At 42.7% G+C, this 15165-nt stretch overlaps 1 protein-coding gene across 20 annotated transcripts in view; it reads right to left on the bottom strand.

The window, feature by feature from the left end:
- The window catches only part of YPEL2 (yippee like 2), a 90208-nt gene that overhangs the window by 68198 nt on the left and 6845 nt on the right, over window positions 1–15165 (bottom strand). For 7 of the 20 annotated variants that reach the window (XR_007770325.1, XR_007770329.1, XR_007770328.1 and 4 more), the window contains exons 2-7: window positions 14630–14784; window positions 11276–11617; window positions 8182–10278; window positions 8016–8103; window positions 6848–6909; window positions 3441–3753 (exon numbers count right to left, since the gene is read on the bottom strand). Coding sequence is in view for 15 of the 20 variants with exons in the window: in XM_050928874.1 (XP_050784831.1) it covers window positions 3441–3557 (117 nt within the window). In the remaining 5 variants the exon portion in view is untranslated. Of the gene's footprint in view, window positions 1–3440; window positions 3754–6847; window positions 6910–8015; window positions 8104–8181; window positions 10293–11275; window positions 11618–14629; window positions 14785–14910; window positions 15065–15165 lie in introns of those variants that run through there. The other 13 variants (XM_050928862.1, XM_050928860.1, XM_050928863.1 and 10 more) reach the window with 13 other exon arrangements.

The raw sequence follows: 15165 nt of genomic DNA on the forward strand, positions 1-15165 counted from the left end.
TTCCTGCAATATCCTGGACAAAAACTTTATCAAATTAAGTTTGTGTGTTTGTACTGCATCTAGCACAATGGGGTCCTGGTCCATGACGAGACCTCTTAAGTGCTACTGCAATACAAACAATTACAAGATTTAATATAAAATTATGATTTTTTTTTTAAATAAAACCCTTTTGTGTCTAAGCCATCTGACCCTTTAAGGCTCTATCAGTTATTTCATTACAGTCCCTGATTAAGAAGATTACCTTAAATATGAATTTACACCACAGACCACAGTGGGAACACTGGGGAAGAGAAAATAATTTTAATCAATATATTTGCACATGATTAAATACAGGCAGGCTTATTACAGCTACCATCTCTCCGTGTGTCTGTACTTTAGCAGTCAGCATTCCTGGGCAGCTGTTATACACCTTCATGGCTTGAGGCACTGATCCCAGGCAGATGAGATCTGTTCACACATTAGCACCAGCATCAGCTCTGCTGGAAGCTGTTCACCTGCAAAGCTGGCTGGCTGAATTGCACAATGGAAATGACTAGGATGGGGAAAGACAGAGCAATGAGCGAATTAACAGCAGCCCCCCCCCCCCCAAGGTGAAAAACCACTGAATATATCTAGCATCATACTTTTCCAAGATTGGGAACCTGCTGTGTCAATAGAAAGGGAGAGCCCAAACCCTGATTCCTGGCACAAGATTAGCACAAGCACTCACCCCCTTCACAGCTGAGAACTTTGCAAGCCCCACCCTGAAATCCAGTTCTTGACATCTAACTGATGGATCAGGATCTCCATTCACAAATCCAGCTGCTCTGATGGCCAAAGACCACTTCAATAGTTGGAAACCATTTTTTATAGTGGATTTTTAAAAAATAAAATAGAACAAATGCTGTATGAGTCTCCACCCTCCACTCCTGAGAGATGCATTTTAAACCTTCCAAACAGCTTTATGAAGTGAAGATAAACTCAAGTAGTTGGGAAGAGAGAGAAAGTAAATGAGGAGCACATAGAGACGCTGCACTACTTTAAGCGGGGGGCGCGGTGGAAAAGTGTGTGGAACAGAATGCAGGGGCTGGGGGAATTTACATGTAAAAGGAAGCTAATCCAGAATAACATTTACAGCAGCAAGTTTATTCATAATACTTAGCATTTCTAATTAGCTTTACACACTAGTTTATCCTCACAGCAGCCATATGTGGTATGAAGTTACTACCCCCATCTTACAGATACAGAAAACTGAAGCACAAAGAAAATAAGTGACTTGCCTCAGGTCACACAACAATAGAACTGGGGTTTGAACCTAGAATTCCTAATTCCAAGTCCTCTAACCATTAGATTAAGTTGCATGTATTTATATTTCAAAAGCCTTGAAAATGGCCCTCAGAAGTGAGTTGTTAGGGGTTCCCCATGGACGCCCAGGATCTATCCTTTCACTTTATAACAGTCCCACAGCTGCAGCATCCAATATTCTCCTCAAGATTAAACAGATCACAACAGGCTGCCAGGCCTACATTTTCCTCCCCATTCCCCCTGCAGCCACGAGGGCTTTGTATTTTACCCCTTCACTTTCGCATCTAGCCTTCACCCCTCTTTCCTCCTCCTCACTGTATTTAGGTGCGCCTTTGGGAAGACTAAAGCAATGAAGTAAGTTTTATGCTTTTCTCTGTGGGCGAACAGGTTTGTGGCCATTCTAATTCCCTCTGGTGAGGTGCTCTAGCGGGAGTGGCTCTGAAGCCCAGTCTCCTGCACTCGAGGCTGACAGCTTTATCACTGCTGAGGAAGGACATCATGGTCACAGAGAGAGAGAAACCCTCCAAACTACCCAGGGAAGGCCTTGAGTATTAGGCCAGAGTTTGAATTAGAGCTGATATTCCACAGGGAGCCTGTACAGTAAGCAGAGCACAGGGGCCATGTGCTGGCTGGTGCTTCAGGTGAGACTGGCTGTTCTGGACTAGGAAGACTTTTTGTCAGTGCTGGAGTGCTCAGATGTCCTTTGCGTTACAGTCGTCAAGCAGGGAAGTCATGTCACAAAAGGCATGGAGCACCATGGAGCCCACTAAGCATTCAGCAGGATCGGGAGGAGAACTTTCATCTAGCCAGTCTCAGGTGAAGGAAATGTTTTTTGCAGCTGTGCCCTATTTGAGCATCAACAAGAACCCACACAGACCCCTCCCCCTCCCCCAGCTATCAAGCATTTTAACAAGCCAGGGACTGGCTCCCGCCATACAAGGTAATTCATCCAAAGCCTTTCTGTGCACATGGGTAAAAAGATGGCACCATGCACTGTCTAAACACAGTATGCAAAGCACCAACATACCATGAGATCTAGGTTTGCCCGTCTCAAGGGTGCACTGTTCCAAGTGGCTGAGAACTGGTTTAAGGGCCTGTCAAGAACCCATGCTGCAATTTCCTCCTCTGTCTCAGCTAATAAATCTCGTGGCGTGTCTGCTTTTCCTGAATCCAAACTTTATGAGGTGAATACATTTTATGGAATGCTTGGCTGCCAAGGCAGCCAAGACCTGGAAACTTGATGCTTGACCCCAGCAATGCACAATGGGCTGATAGCCGCTCTGCAAAGGGCTAACAGCAGTTTCTACACTTTAGAAAGAGCTCTCTCATGGGTCCATTTCCACCATCCCATCATTTGGATCTCCTATTGCTTGGCTCTTAAAACTTCTTTTTCCTTTTTAAATTCAGTTGACCATCAGAACCCTTCCCCAGGGTGTTTCACAGATCAGAGTATGAGAAACAGCGGCTTAGTGCCACCCTGTCATCCCATTGCTTTTCCACTTCTGCTTCTAACAGCCACGCTCCCTTGGTGTCTTGCTAACAGGCCTACAAAACTACAGCAATTTGAGCACAAATTCAGCAAGTCTGAGATGCTACCTTATACTTCAAAACAAACTACAGTGGAATTCCCTTAAAGTAGGGGCCACCCAAACATTTCCATGGTGTGGACCACATTTCAACAGAGTGTCTTGTGGGTACCTCCCTGTCAATTCACAACATACCTGTGGCTACTTTAGCAAGTACTTACATGAAAAAGCAGTATCAGTAAGAATTTTGATATAATTTCTAGCCATCTATTAATCTAGTTTTGAATCAAGAAACAAAGGGGAAGAGAGCCAGTATCATGGGATGAGACATGAGCTCTCCACAGATTACCAGCAAGTGTGCCACAGGCCAGAGTTTGGGAACCTGTGCCCTGAAGCTAGTTTATTAATCAAATGAAAACAAAAAGACTGATAGAGTTGCAAGAGCCATCACAGGGAGATCCATTTTCAAAGCCCAAATTGCAATGCCAATAATCCAGACATCTCCACAAGCAACGAGAAAGGAGTTTAATTGGGCTGCAATCCTAATACATGTCTCAGATTACATTAGGGATGTCTCCTCCCTGGGGAGATTCAACCTGACCATCTGCAAGGTGAGGTTCTTGCACGTACCTTGGAAATGAGTTCATCGTGATTGGCAAGATGAGCCCTGCAGTGAATGCAGCTATAGGTTCTGTGGCATGAAGGCAGATATGCCTGGAAAGTCTTGGACCTCGTCATCTTCACCATTGGAGCCACTGAATGTTGCGTAAACTCTGGGGTAGCCCAGGAGGCGCTCCCGCAAGAAGGGTCGCACGGAAAACAGCGGAAGACACAGGTAAAGGCCGTGGTTTGGTAGGTGATGGGTGTGGGGCAGGCTCCACACACTGGTGATGGCTTCAGAGGAAGAGATTCTGGTAGAGGCAAAGGGCGGATTCACATGGACCTAAGTTTAGAAACAAAAGAATAAATAATATAGCTAATAGCTTCAAATTCACACCAGACAAACAGACACTACCTGGGAAGGTGACTTCCAACAACGGTAGAGTTTGGATAACGGTCTATTGTTAGAGCATAAGGTCCATGGAGGAGTTAGAAGAAGGCTACAGTAAGAGGGACTCAGTTCTATTCCCGGTTCTATTCCTGGCCACTACCCTGCTGTTAGATCTTAGTCAACTCGCTTCTTTCTTCATTTATTCCTATCTAAGGTACTTATCTGGCCCCTTTACCATAGTATCTGAGCAGCTCACTGTCTAATGTAGTAAAGAACAAAACTGTCAGACACACAGATGAATGTAATTTGTTGGAGAAGAGCCAACATGGTTTTTGTAGAGGGAAATCATGCCTCATCAATCTACTACAATTCTTTGAGGGGGTCAACAAGAGGGACCCAGTGGATATACTGTACTTAGATTTTCAGAAAGCCTTTGACAAGGTCCCTCACCAAAGGCTCTTAAGCAAAGTAAGAGGTCATGGGATAAGAGGGAAGGTCCGCTCATGGATTGGTAACTGGTTAAAAGATAGGAAACAAAGGGTAGGAATAAATGGTCAGTTTTCAGAATGGAGAGAGGTAAATAGTGGTGTCCCCCAGAAGTCTGTACTGGGACCAGTCCTATACAACATATTCATAAATGATCTGGAAAAAGAGGTAAATGGTGAGGTGGTAAAATTTGCGAATGATTCAAAATTACTCAAGATAGTTAAGTCCCAGGCAGACTGCGAAGAGCTACAAAATGATGTCTCAAAAGAGAGTGACTGGGCAACAAAATGGCAGATGAAATTCAATGTTGATAAATGCAAAGTAATGCACATTGAAAAACATAATCCCAACTATACGTATAAAATGATGGGTTCTAAATTAACTATTACCACTCAAGAAAGATCTTGGAGTCATTGTGGATAGTTCTCTGAAAACATCCACTCAGTGTGAAGTAGCAGTCAAAAAAGCAAACAGAATGTTGGGAATCATTAAGAAAGGGAAAGATAAGAATACTGTGTGCAGATGTGGTCTCCTCATCTTAAAAAATATATACATATGTATGTGTATATATAGATATAGGAATTAGAAAAGATTCAGAAAAGGGCAACAAAAATGATTAGGGGTATGGAACAGCTGCCATATGAGGAGAGATTAATAAGACTGGGACTTTTCAGCTTGGAAGAGATGACTAAGGGGGGATACGTTCAAGGTATATTAAATCATGACTGTTGTGGAACAAGTAAATAAGGAAGTGTTATTTACTCCTCATAACACAAGAGCTAGGGGTCACCAAATGAAATTGTTTTAAACCTGCTGCCTATTAAACAAAACCAAGTATTTTAATCACACAATGCACAGTCACTATGTGGAACTCCTTGCCAGAGGATGTTGTGAAGGCCAAAACTACAACAGGGTTCAAAAAAAAAGAACTAGATAAATTCATGGAGGATAGATCTATCAATGGCTATTAGCCAGGATTGACAGGGATGGTGTCCCTAGCCTCTATTTGCCAGAAGCTGGGTGACAGCGGATGGATCACTTGATGATTACCTGTTCTGTTCATTCCCTCTGGGGCATCTGGCATCAACCACTGTCAGAAGACAGGATACTGGGCCAGATGGACCTTTCGTCTGATCCAGTATGGCCGTTCTTATGTGTTTATCCTCATAACACTCCTCTGGTGCTACGGAAGTGCTATTATATATGTTTTATAGATGGGGCATTGAGACACCAAGAGAATAACTGACCTCCCTAAGATCACACAGAAGCCTGTGGGAGAATGCGGAAGCAAAGCTTCCCAAGTCCCAGGCAAGTGCTCTACCCACTAGGTCATCCTTCTCTTCCTACCCTAGTTTCCCCATGTGTAAATGGAGAATTAACAAAATATGCCCACCTTGTACATATTGTAAGTTCCAAAGAGGGATGCCACTATGTAAGTGCAAGATACCATTTAGTGCCTTGCCCCCTAAACATCAAGTAGGGGCTATGCTTAGGTGAAAGGGGAATTGTTAGGCATGTGACCAATCACTGTGAACACACTTTTTATGATCCAATATATTTAATGTAACCAGTTCAGAGCACAAGATCTTTCAGCAACTCCTACATCAGTATGTTATACAATATATAAAAATGGTTTCTTTGTATCTTTAGATGGGGTGGAAAGAACATACCCTAAGAAGGGAGCAGCTCTCTCCATCCCCCCCTCCCCCACCCCAAAAAGAAAAAGTGACGTGTGTTCAAAAAATTGAGGACTCTGACTGCTCCTCCCAATAGGATTTTTCCTTTTTATAAAATATGTGATTTTCTTGTTGTTCTCCTGAATTTGCACTGTGTGGGTCAGACAAATACAGCAAGATTTATTTATTTCTCACAATAAGCTGATTTATAGTGGAAATTCCTGAGTGACCCAAACAAAGCTGCACAAGAGATGGACTCCATGCTGGCAGTAGTAACTCGCCTGAAGCATAGCTGATTATCTTCCAGGTCAGCTTGGTGATTTAGGCTGGATTTATTTATTTAAAATGCCTCAGTATTGCAGTATATTAAGCCAGTTTTGCTACTGCTCAGATGGATGTGCTGTACTACATCAATGACCAAGAACATGGCAGGGTGGGAGGGATAGAGTGGCTGGATCTGGACTAATCTAGGAAGCTGCATCTTTCTCTCACACTTGCAAAAAGGCTGAATAGTCTGCACAGCATGTAGAGAAATCATGAAGCTATTCAGAAGGCAGAGGTAGAGCTTCAGTAGGAATGATATAAAACAGAGTGGGGCATCCAGCTTGGGAGATCTCTTATGCTCCCTATAGCTCTGCTACTGCCTATGATAAGTTAAAGCAGATCAGTGCAATGGGGCAATTCCCTTAGAGGGGAAACGAAGAAGCCAGTTAAACATTTACAACCCACAAAGCCAAACACATAACCACTGATTGCTAGAGAGCCTTCCTCGGGTCCACATTCAGGACAATGGGTAAAATCTGCAAAGGTGCCTACATGATTTAGACATCTATTTTCAAAGTACTTAAGCTCCTAAGTAACTGCTGAAAACAGGCCTTACGTACCTAAGTCACTTCGGCTCTTCTGAAAAGTGTATCCAACACATCTTCCCTGCCATTGCCAACACCTAAAAGCAAAGCATTTTACTTGCAACTCTTACAGTAAATAAATACCACGTGCATCTAATAACTATGCAAGGAAAGTTCTAAGAAGCTCACCAATGTATGCTAAATGCAACACAAGGCAGGGCCAAAAAATGATGATTTAATAGAGCTGGGGAGTGCCCAGAGGTAGATATTGATAAGAAATCAGTTATAAAACTAATCAGAAATGTGGTCTCTTTGGATAGTGTTGTCACTTCTTGTGCTCCCTGAAGCAATTTCTCTCTTCCCCGCCGGGCCCCGCACACAGAGCTGCCCTGAGTGCGTGCGTGCGTGACAGGATTCTTATTCACTCTGCAAATTGCTGATGAGGCAGATCTATCATCATCATACTACTCAGCAAAAACAGACTAATCAGATTAGTCCTTTCACGTTAAAAATAAAGGGAACCTGGTGAGAACTGTTCTAACACAGACACACAGCTTTGAAATCCTATAAGACTGATCCAGCTCTCACTGAAATCAATGGGAGTCTTCCGCTTGGCTTCACTGGGAGTGGGATCAGGTGATAGTAAGATCCCTGCAAATCCACAGATATCCACATCATATCTGCAGGGCATGTCTGTGGATCGCAGATGGATGTGGATCCAAATTTTGGATCTGCACAGGGCTCTAGCGAGGTTGGCTCTGCAAACTACCAACTTTCTCAGTGCTGTAAGCAGAGTCACAGCTCTGAATTACAGCAGTCAACAGGGCTTGTCTTTTGTCACAAATCAGAGACATGAGAGCCACCACATGTACACAAGGACTTTCAAGACTGAGATTGTGTTGGGTTAGAGAGCACTGGTTTCCCTCTATGGTGAAAAGTGCTTAGGGGGTTATATGCTCAGACCTGAATTCAGGATTAAGATTACATGATGACAGGAGCAAGACAAGTAAACATATAGAGGAATCTGTTCTGCTCCCTATTCTTTTGATGTAGGCAAGTGGAACACGTTCCCAACTGTCCTGAACTGAGCGCCAGCATTCATGGTCATAAGACAACAGAACCACCCCCAAATTCCAAACTCCTGATTCAGTATTTGATACTAAATCCTAACTAACTTGGAGCCCAGAATGCGTGAGCCATGCACCTTGCCATCCAAGAGCAGGAAAGCAGGAGACAAAATGTGCTCCTACTTGGGCCAAATGCAGCTGGATTCCAAGGCAAAGAACCAAACCCTGTCAGAAAGGAACAGAATAGTGAAAAGACCAGCTGGAGGAAAGTGACAGTGGAAAAAAGACTGGCAAGTGCTTTACCTTATTTCCAAGGTTTATACAGCAGCCGTGTCTGGCTTCTCATTCTGATTGCTTTCAAAATCATACATGTAAGAGAGAGAGTGTAACTTTATCTCTTCTTTTCTGCAGGAACGGCAGGGAATATACTAACAGGCTGTTTTGTCCCTCTCTCCCCCATACCCTAAAGCCAATTCAGATCTCATTTCTGACTGACCCCTAAGATAGCAGCACTGGCTCTGTACTGCACCATTAGTCAGAAAAAAAGCAGCCAGTGGAGTGTCTCAACCAAAAGGGATGCATAAACAATGTCTAGACAAAACCTAGAGGAAACGGTCATGGTGATCTCCGCTGTTAACTGCCTACTCTTCCTACCCAAGATAATTGAACAATGGAACATAGGAACCACAGTTAGAATGGGGAGGTATCACAGGCACCTTTAAGGGGAGATTGGCCCAGACACACCTGTGCTATAATTAATTAGTTGCTTCCTACCCTAAGAGGGGCTGGATTAAAGTGGGTCAGGTGAGAGTTAATGGATACCTGGGCCTTACAAGAGGGCTGAGAAAGCTCATTTTGGAGAATGGAACCACGGGGAACAGGCAGGTTCCCAAGGAAGGCCCTGAGCATGGTACTCTAGGAGAACCAGCCTGGGAGCTAAGTGCTCTATCCCAGAAACAGGCCCTGAGAACAGGATCCAGAGGGTGGGCTGAAGAGAAGCCTCCATGGCAGAACAAAAAACAAAACAAGAGTTTTGACTTTTGCTACTCCAGAAGGGATTAAGTGTTTTGTTTTTTTTTTAAATCAATTTGCCAGAAGGCTAAACCACATCTCCAGCACAGACCGGTATGTGGAGAGCTGAGGGGACCCATCTCAGGGAAGGAAACTGAGGCAGGGAGCACCAACAGTGCCATGGTTGACCAGCTAAGGGCACTTTTGGCAGCCATGACCCATGGGAGGAGGAGACACTGAAATGGAGTTAGTCTAATTGGGGAAGGGAAGGAATAAAAATACTTGGCACTTGTACAGTCCTTTCCACCGTCAAAGCATGTTAATGTTTGTAACTTATCAGCTTTCACAACATGCCTGAAGTGGGTAAGTATGGTCTCAATTTCACAGGTGGGGAAAAAGGAACAAAGAGTTTAAGTGAGATAATATCTGAGCAAGGGGCAGAAATTCCTGGTTCCATTTCTATGCTCTCATGACTAGACCACTCTCTCTGCTGAATATAAGACAGAATGATCACAAATAGTAAACTACGATCTTGGTCATCTGCTAGGATTGTAAAATAGCTTTAAAAAGCCTCAGTTAGCCCTGAATACATTAGTAGGTGTGACTAACTTTAAATTTATATTTTATACATGTTATTTATTGTTACACCCACAAAAAGGTTCAGAACACAACACTGTTACCATCTTATGGCCTAGTGCTATCACCATTAAAAGGGAGGGAAGTGCTAGTCAAAAGCGTCTGTCTTTTTAGCCCAGGAGAGCACTAGCACAAAGTTCTAAGAGCCTCAAGGTACATCTGCACCATAAAGAAAAACCCCTGGTGCAGCATCTCAGAGCCCAGATCAATTGATTTTGGCTTATGGGGCCAAAAATAGCAGTGTACATGTTCCATTCAAGCTGGAGCCTGGGCTCTGAAATCTAGCGAGGGAGTGGTGACTCTTGGAGCCTGGGCTCCAACCTGAGTTCAACTGTCTACACTGCTATGTTTAGGCCCACAAACCAAACCCCACGAGCCCAAGTCAATTGGCCGAGCTCTGAGACTCAGTGCTGCAGGTTTTACTTTGCAATGAAGATATACCCTAAGTCCTGCTAAAATGTCACCTGAAAAATGTGTAGAATAGTAGACTGTGGTCTCAATATACCACTCCCACCATCACCAAGGGTTTGCATTCTTTTCTTCTGCAGTAGATACAAGCATAACTGGGTAGTAATGAGTCAAATACAGTTAATGCATCGTGGCAATCTCACTCAGTCAAATACAGGACAAGAACAAAGTCATGATCCTAGGCCATGCTGTCTAGCAGCCACACAATCTAGCATTACTCATCTTCCATGCTGGTGGCATTTGCTCTCTCTGCTATTGGCTGGTCTCCATTGCATTAACACCTTTCTGTAAGACAAAGCCTTTGTGAGAAAAAGTGTTTATTATTTTAACAATAAAAGCACAAATACAGGCAGGGAGGGGCACACACAATGGTCACCACCAGCTGCCTCAGTGTCCACTCTACCAGACTGAGACCATAGCAACAGGAGTCTACATCCTTCCAATAAAGTCAACACTTAGAGCCAAATTCATTGCTAGGATAGGCCCATTGAAGTTAGCGGAGCTGGAGTTTGAGCCTGGGATTTAAATAATCAGCGAAAAAACATGTTTAAAAACAAAACAAAACAAAAAAAACACCACACCACGCTAGTGTGTGCCGGGGGTCCTGGAGTGTAATCCTGCAGCAACCCTTTCCCACAGCTAACCATCAATGAGATAATTGCTAGAAAATGATGTGTGTGTGTTTTTTTTACAGGCACGTGTCCCTTTTTTAGGGGCATGCTGTCTAATACTCCAGGAATAATCAATCAGTTAATGACATCTCTCTACAGGAACTAAAACATGCCAGGTGTTTTGTGATCAGACTGATGTTTATCCAAGAGCTTCTTCAGCAAGTATTCACTCATACCTCCACACACACCCAGTCCTCCATGGCAGCTTTTCTCATGAGGCTGCTCACCCATGAAGGAAATACAGTCATGGTTGGGACAGGAAAAACAAACAACAATTAAGTCCATCCCAAGCACCGGCATCCTTATAGATGCATGCCAGACAATGCTGCTGCCTGAAGCAGGTCACACACAATGGCTGAAAATATAAATAAGTCTAGTTTTTCCTAAAACTCATATCTATTGCAGTTAAGGGGTCGGGCCTTTTTCATTTCATCTTCAGAAAGAAAACACAGCGTGGAAACTTTTTTGAGAGGATGAAGATGAGAAATGCTAATTAAATATAGGACAGGGAATGCTTGGATACAGAGTACTTAAAAAACCTGTCCGTTTGGAAACCAGAGACTCCCTTCTTGGGTATCTCCAGTCATGAATATGAGGAGATACTGATGTACCTGCTCCCAGGGTGTAATTCCAGTGCAGGGCATTTCAAAGAGCTCTTTGTCTCATCAGGGTCATGGACTGTAGCCACCAGGCTCTCATTTATGGTTCTATCAATTCCTTGAGGTCATTCATTCACTTGTCATGGAGCTTTAGGTTGGGTAGCCACAGGATGGAAACTAGTTTGGGTGCTGATTTGTACACTGCTGCTTAAAAGAGGAAGGATGTCTTCTGGTGAACACACTGGTCTGGGACACAGAAAACCTAGGTTCAATTCCCAGCTGTGCCATTGTCTCTCTTTGTGACCTTGGACAAGCCTCTTAATACAGATCATCAAAGGCACTTAGCACCCAGCACTGCAAACAAAAAAACAAAAACCAAACCACACAACTCAGTGGGAACTAAAGATGTTCAGTACACAGGTTCATAGAATCAGGTCATTGATCTGCCTGGGCTGGGAAAACAGGGATAAAAATACGATTTTTTTCATATCTTGTCTAGTCAGATGCTCTTTGGAGCCTGGATCGTGTCTCACCATGTGTATGTACAGCACCTAACCCAATGGGGTCCCAATCTCAAGCCCACTGTAATACAGAGATCTTCAAAGACCATTCGGTAGCAAATGATTGTTTACACCACAGCTGGCCAATCACTGCTTCTTGGAAAGACAGTGTCATCAAACTGTCTGCACTGTGCATACAACTTGAGTCTTTTTCTCACTTGATTCTAATATTTGGGTTTATTTCACCCATCAAGGCAATGTAGCATGATGAGAATCAAGCCAGCAAGAGGCTTGCAATTCAGATTTCTCTAGTGCCCACCTATGATGGAAGAGATTGTACAGTGACAGTTCTATCATGGACAAAGAAGGATGTACACGCAACTGTGCAGCACTGTATACGCAACTGTGCACCCCATTCTGAGGGTGGATAGTCAGGAGATTCATTATCTCCAGCATTAGGTCAGGTGTCTCCCCTCTCCCCGCCCCACCAAGCATGCAGTTTTGTTAAGGATAGGCCCCTACCTAGATTTGTATCCTTTTTGGGAAAGTGCTGTGGTAATTCGTCAGCTTTAAGTTTACTCTCATAATAAACCTTAATTATCTGGCACTTTCCATTTCAAAGCTTTCACACTAGTTAGTGGCTTACACTAACACCCACTCCATGCACAGCTATACTCTTCTGATTTAGCACGAACCTATAACAATGCCAGACATTCACATTTTATGGTATTCCTATAAAAGTTGTAATCTTATATTCTGCCCAAATCATGGGTCAAAATGGGAGTGAATCTCAACATCTCTATGAACTGACAGTTTTATCTGGAGGCTGCCATCTTTTGCTCAAGAATCTGAATCTTTATTTAAAAAAATTAAGGTTTAAGTCTTATGGATGCAAAGAAAACCTTCAAAATATGAACCAGATTTAAACTGGACACATCTGTTTGAGTCTGCAGATGACTGACACAATAGTTCTAAGAGGGGTGAACTGCCCCTAGTAGGAATTCTAATAATGATCAGTTTAATGTCAACCTTCTTATTTCACTGCTGATCCAAACATGCAAGAAAGAGGAGGGATGTTCCTATGAAGATTTGCACAATCTGCTGCAAATGGTGTTTAATTCTGCAATCTTTTAGTTTTTGGGTGCAACCTTAGAATATCACCATCTGTTCCTGTTTCCCCTGACCCTTCTCAGTCTGACCACTTGCTAGAAACAGTCAGCAAGGATAGTCTATCCTATTGATGTAGCACTGGCAACCAGAAATCCTGGGGGAGAGAAGATTCTGTAGCATCAGACAGAACTTGAATGGGCTCTCATGCTTGAAGAGATAAGCATAAGAGCTAAATGTGGGAGGCTCTGAAATCAAGGGTAATTAGCTCAAATTCAGACAGGAACCGCCAGGGGAATCCAGAAAAGGGGTTTAAAGAGGATCGAGGCAGAGACAACAAACCCTTTAATTCCTTCACCCTCATAGCTCTGAAATGCATCCACCAAGATTCCAGTTAAACACCAGATGATGGGACATTCCATGCAGCCTGTCAATAGTGTTTCTTAATCAAACAGAGTAATCACTGCTATGTGAGGTGGACATGCACTTCCTTAGGGGCAGTGTGTAAGCTCCGTATGGCACTCCTGGGCCTTCTGGCCCAAAGAGACAGGGAAACACTAACAATGGAAATCATGACAGACTAGCAGCAAGGGTAGTTCGCATTTTCTTCTGTTCATCTCCCTCTCCTCAGCTTCAAGGGCACAACCTCAACACAAATGATAAAGTCAAAACATGCAGCAGATAAGCATCAGTCCTTCCCCTGCTTGAGACAAACTGCATCCGATTTAGCCATCAATACTAAATCAGTCATTGCAATTATATTAATCATGTTTTAAAGTATCTTTTACACAGCAGTATGCCATGTGATGTATTACAAGTATGTGATGTATTACAAGTCTTCCCATCAAAACAAGACTCAGGGCATGCTCCAACCATTCAGATCCTCTCTAAGGAGAAGACTTCTGTGAAGACAGTTTAGAAGCTGTATTTAAAACCTGAGATGGGCATTTAAAGGGATACTGACATTAGAAATATTGGTTTGTTTTTACAGTTATTACTTCAGTTATTAACTCCTTAGATTGTTAAAACAAATAATTGATTCAAATCTTATATTTATTTTTCCATCAATTTATGTAGCTGCTTTACTTTCTACATTTCGACCAGTTTGGAAGATAACAGATTAGTCAGTTTCCCTTTTGTTTATAGACAATTTCAACTCCATTTCACTTGCAGATTCTCAAGTGTTAGCACAACCTTTGGGTTGGGGTTTAGGCATTCTCTACATAAAAAAAATTATTTCAATACAATTCATAATTTATATTGAGGGAACATTTATAAGTAGTTATAAAGAAATAATATACATTATATGCATGTTACAGACATGAGAAGGTGGTGTAATTTTTGGTTGAATTTTAAAACCCCTTGAGCAGGTGTTACAGATGGTTAAAACAAACCTTTGGATTCTATAACAACTGATAAAATGATTATCAGTGTTAGTAAATTATTAATTATCCCTCTATGGATGTATACTTTATTATTCACAGTGCGTGTATGTATTTTTTATATATGTGGCTTTGTACAGATATTTAACAAGATCTATATTTTAGGCCTAATCTACTTAAGTGTTCTTCCATCACTCAGCAACCAAATTTTGAGGTAATATCTTAATTTAAAAAACTAGGTGCTTATATGGCCTCTAATCAGTGTAGCACCTGAATGCCTCAAACATTATTTTATCTTCAAAACATTTTCATGTGACAGTGTTATCCCCCATTTTATATATGGGGAACCTAAGGCACAGAGAGATAAAGTGACTTACCCTCCATCACACAGGAAGTCTGCAGAAGAGCAGCCGCTGAACCCCCATCTCCCAGTCCAGTGCCTTAATCACAAGCCCATCCTTCCCTGCCTCTCTGTATTCTAGAACTCATGCACTGTTTAAAAAAAATATCCAGTTTGATTTTCACGTGGCCACTGAATTGAAAAAAACAAAACAAAAAAAAAAACACACACACAGTTACTTTGGTTACCTTCAACTCCCCTTTTGCAAGTTGAGCTCAACACAAAGGACACATGACTTCTGTTTTCAATATCACTTACAAGACTGGCCTGAAACCTAGTTGTCTTCCTGGCACCTCATTCTGCAGCCTTACTCATGCGAGCAAAGGCGCAAGACCCATCCCTTTAACGAAAGGCCAACGAACAGCTAAATCTCTTCTTCACAGTCTTTGAGGAGCTGTCAGACAGCAGCAACCTTGCAATGCAGAGAAGTCAGTGCTACTGCTAACGTATGGCAGGGAGGGCAAGCATTGTAGCTGCAGGGCGCCCACCTTTGCTTTTCATGTCAGTTCCATT

Source organism: Gopherus flavomarginatus, chromosome 19 (assembly GCF_025201925.1).
Source record: "Gopherus flavomarginatus isolate rGopFla2 chromosome 19, rGopFla2.mat.asm, whole genome shotgun sequence".
Lineage (NCBI taxonomy): Eukaryota > Metazoa > Chordata > Testudines > Testudinidae > Gopherus > Gopherus flavomarginatus.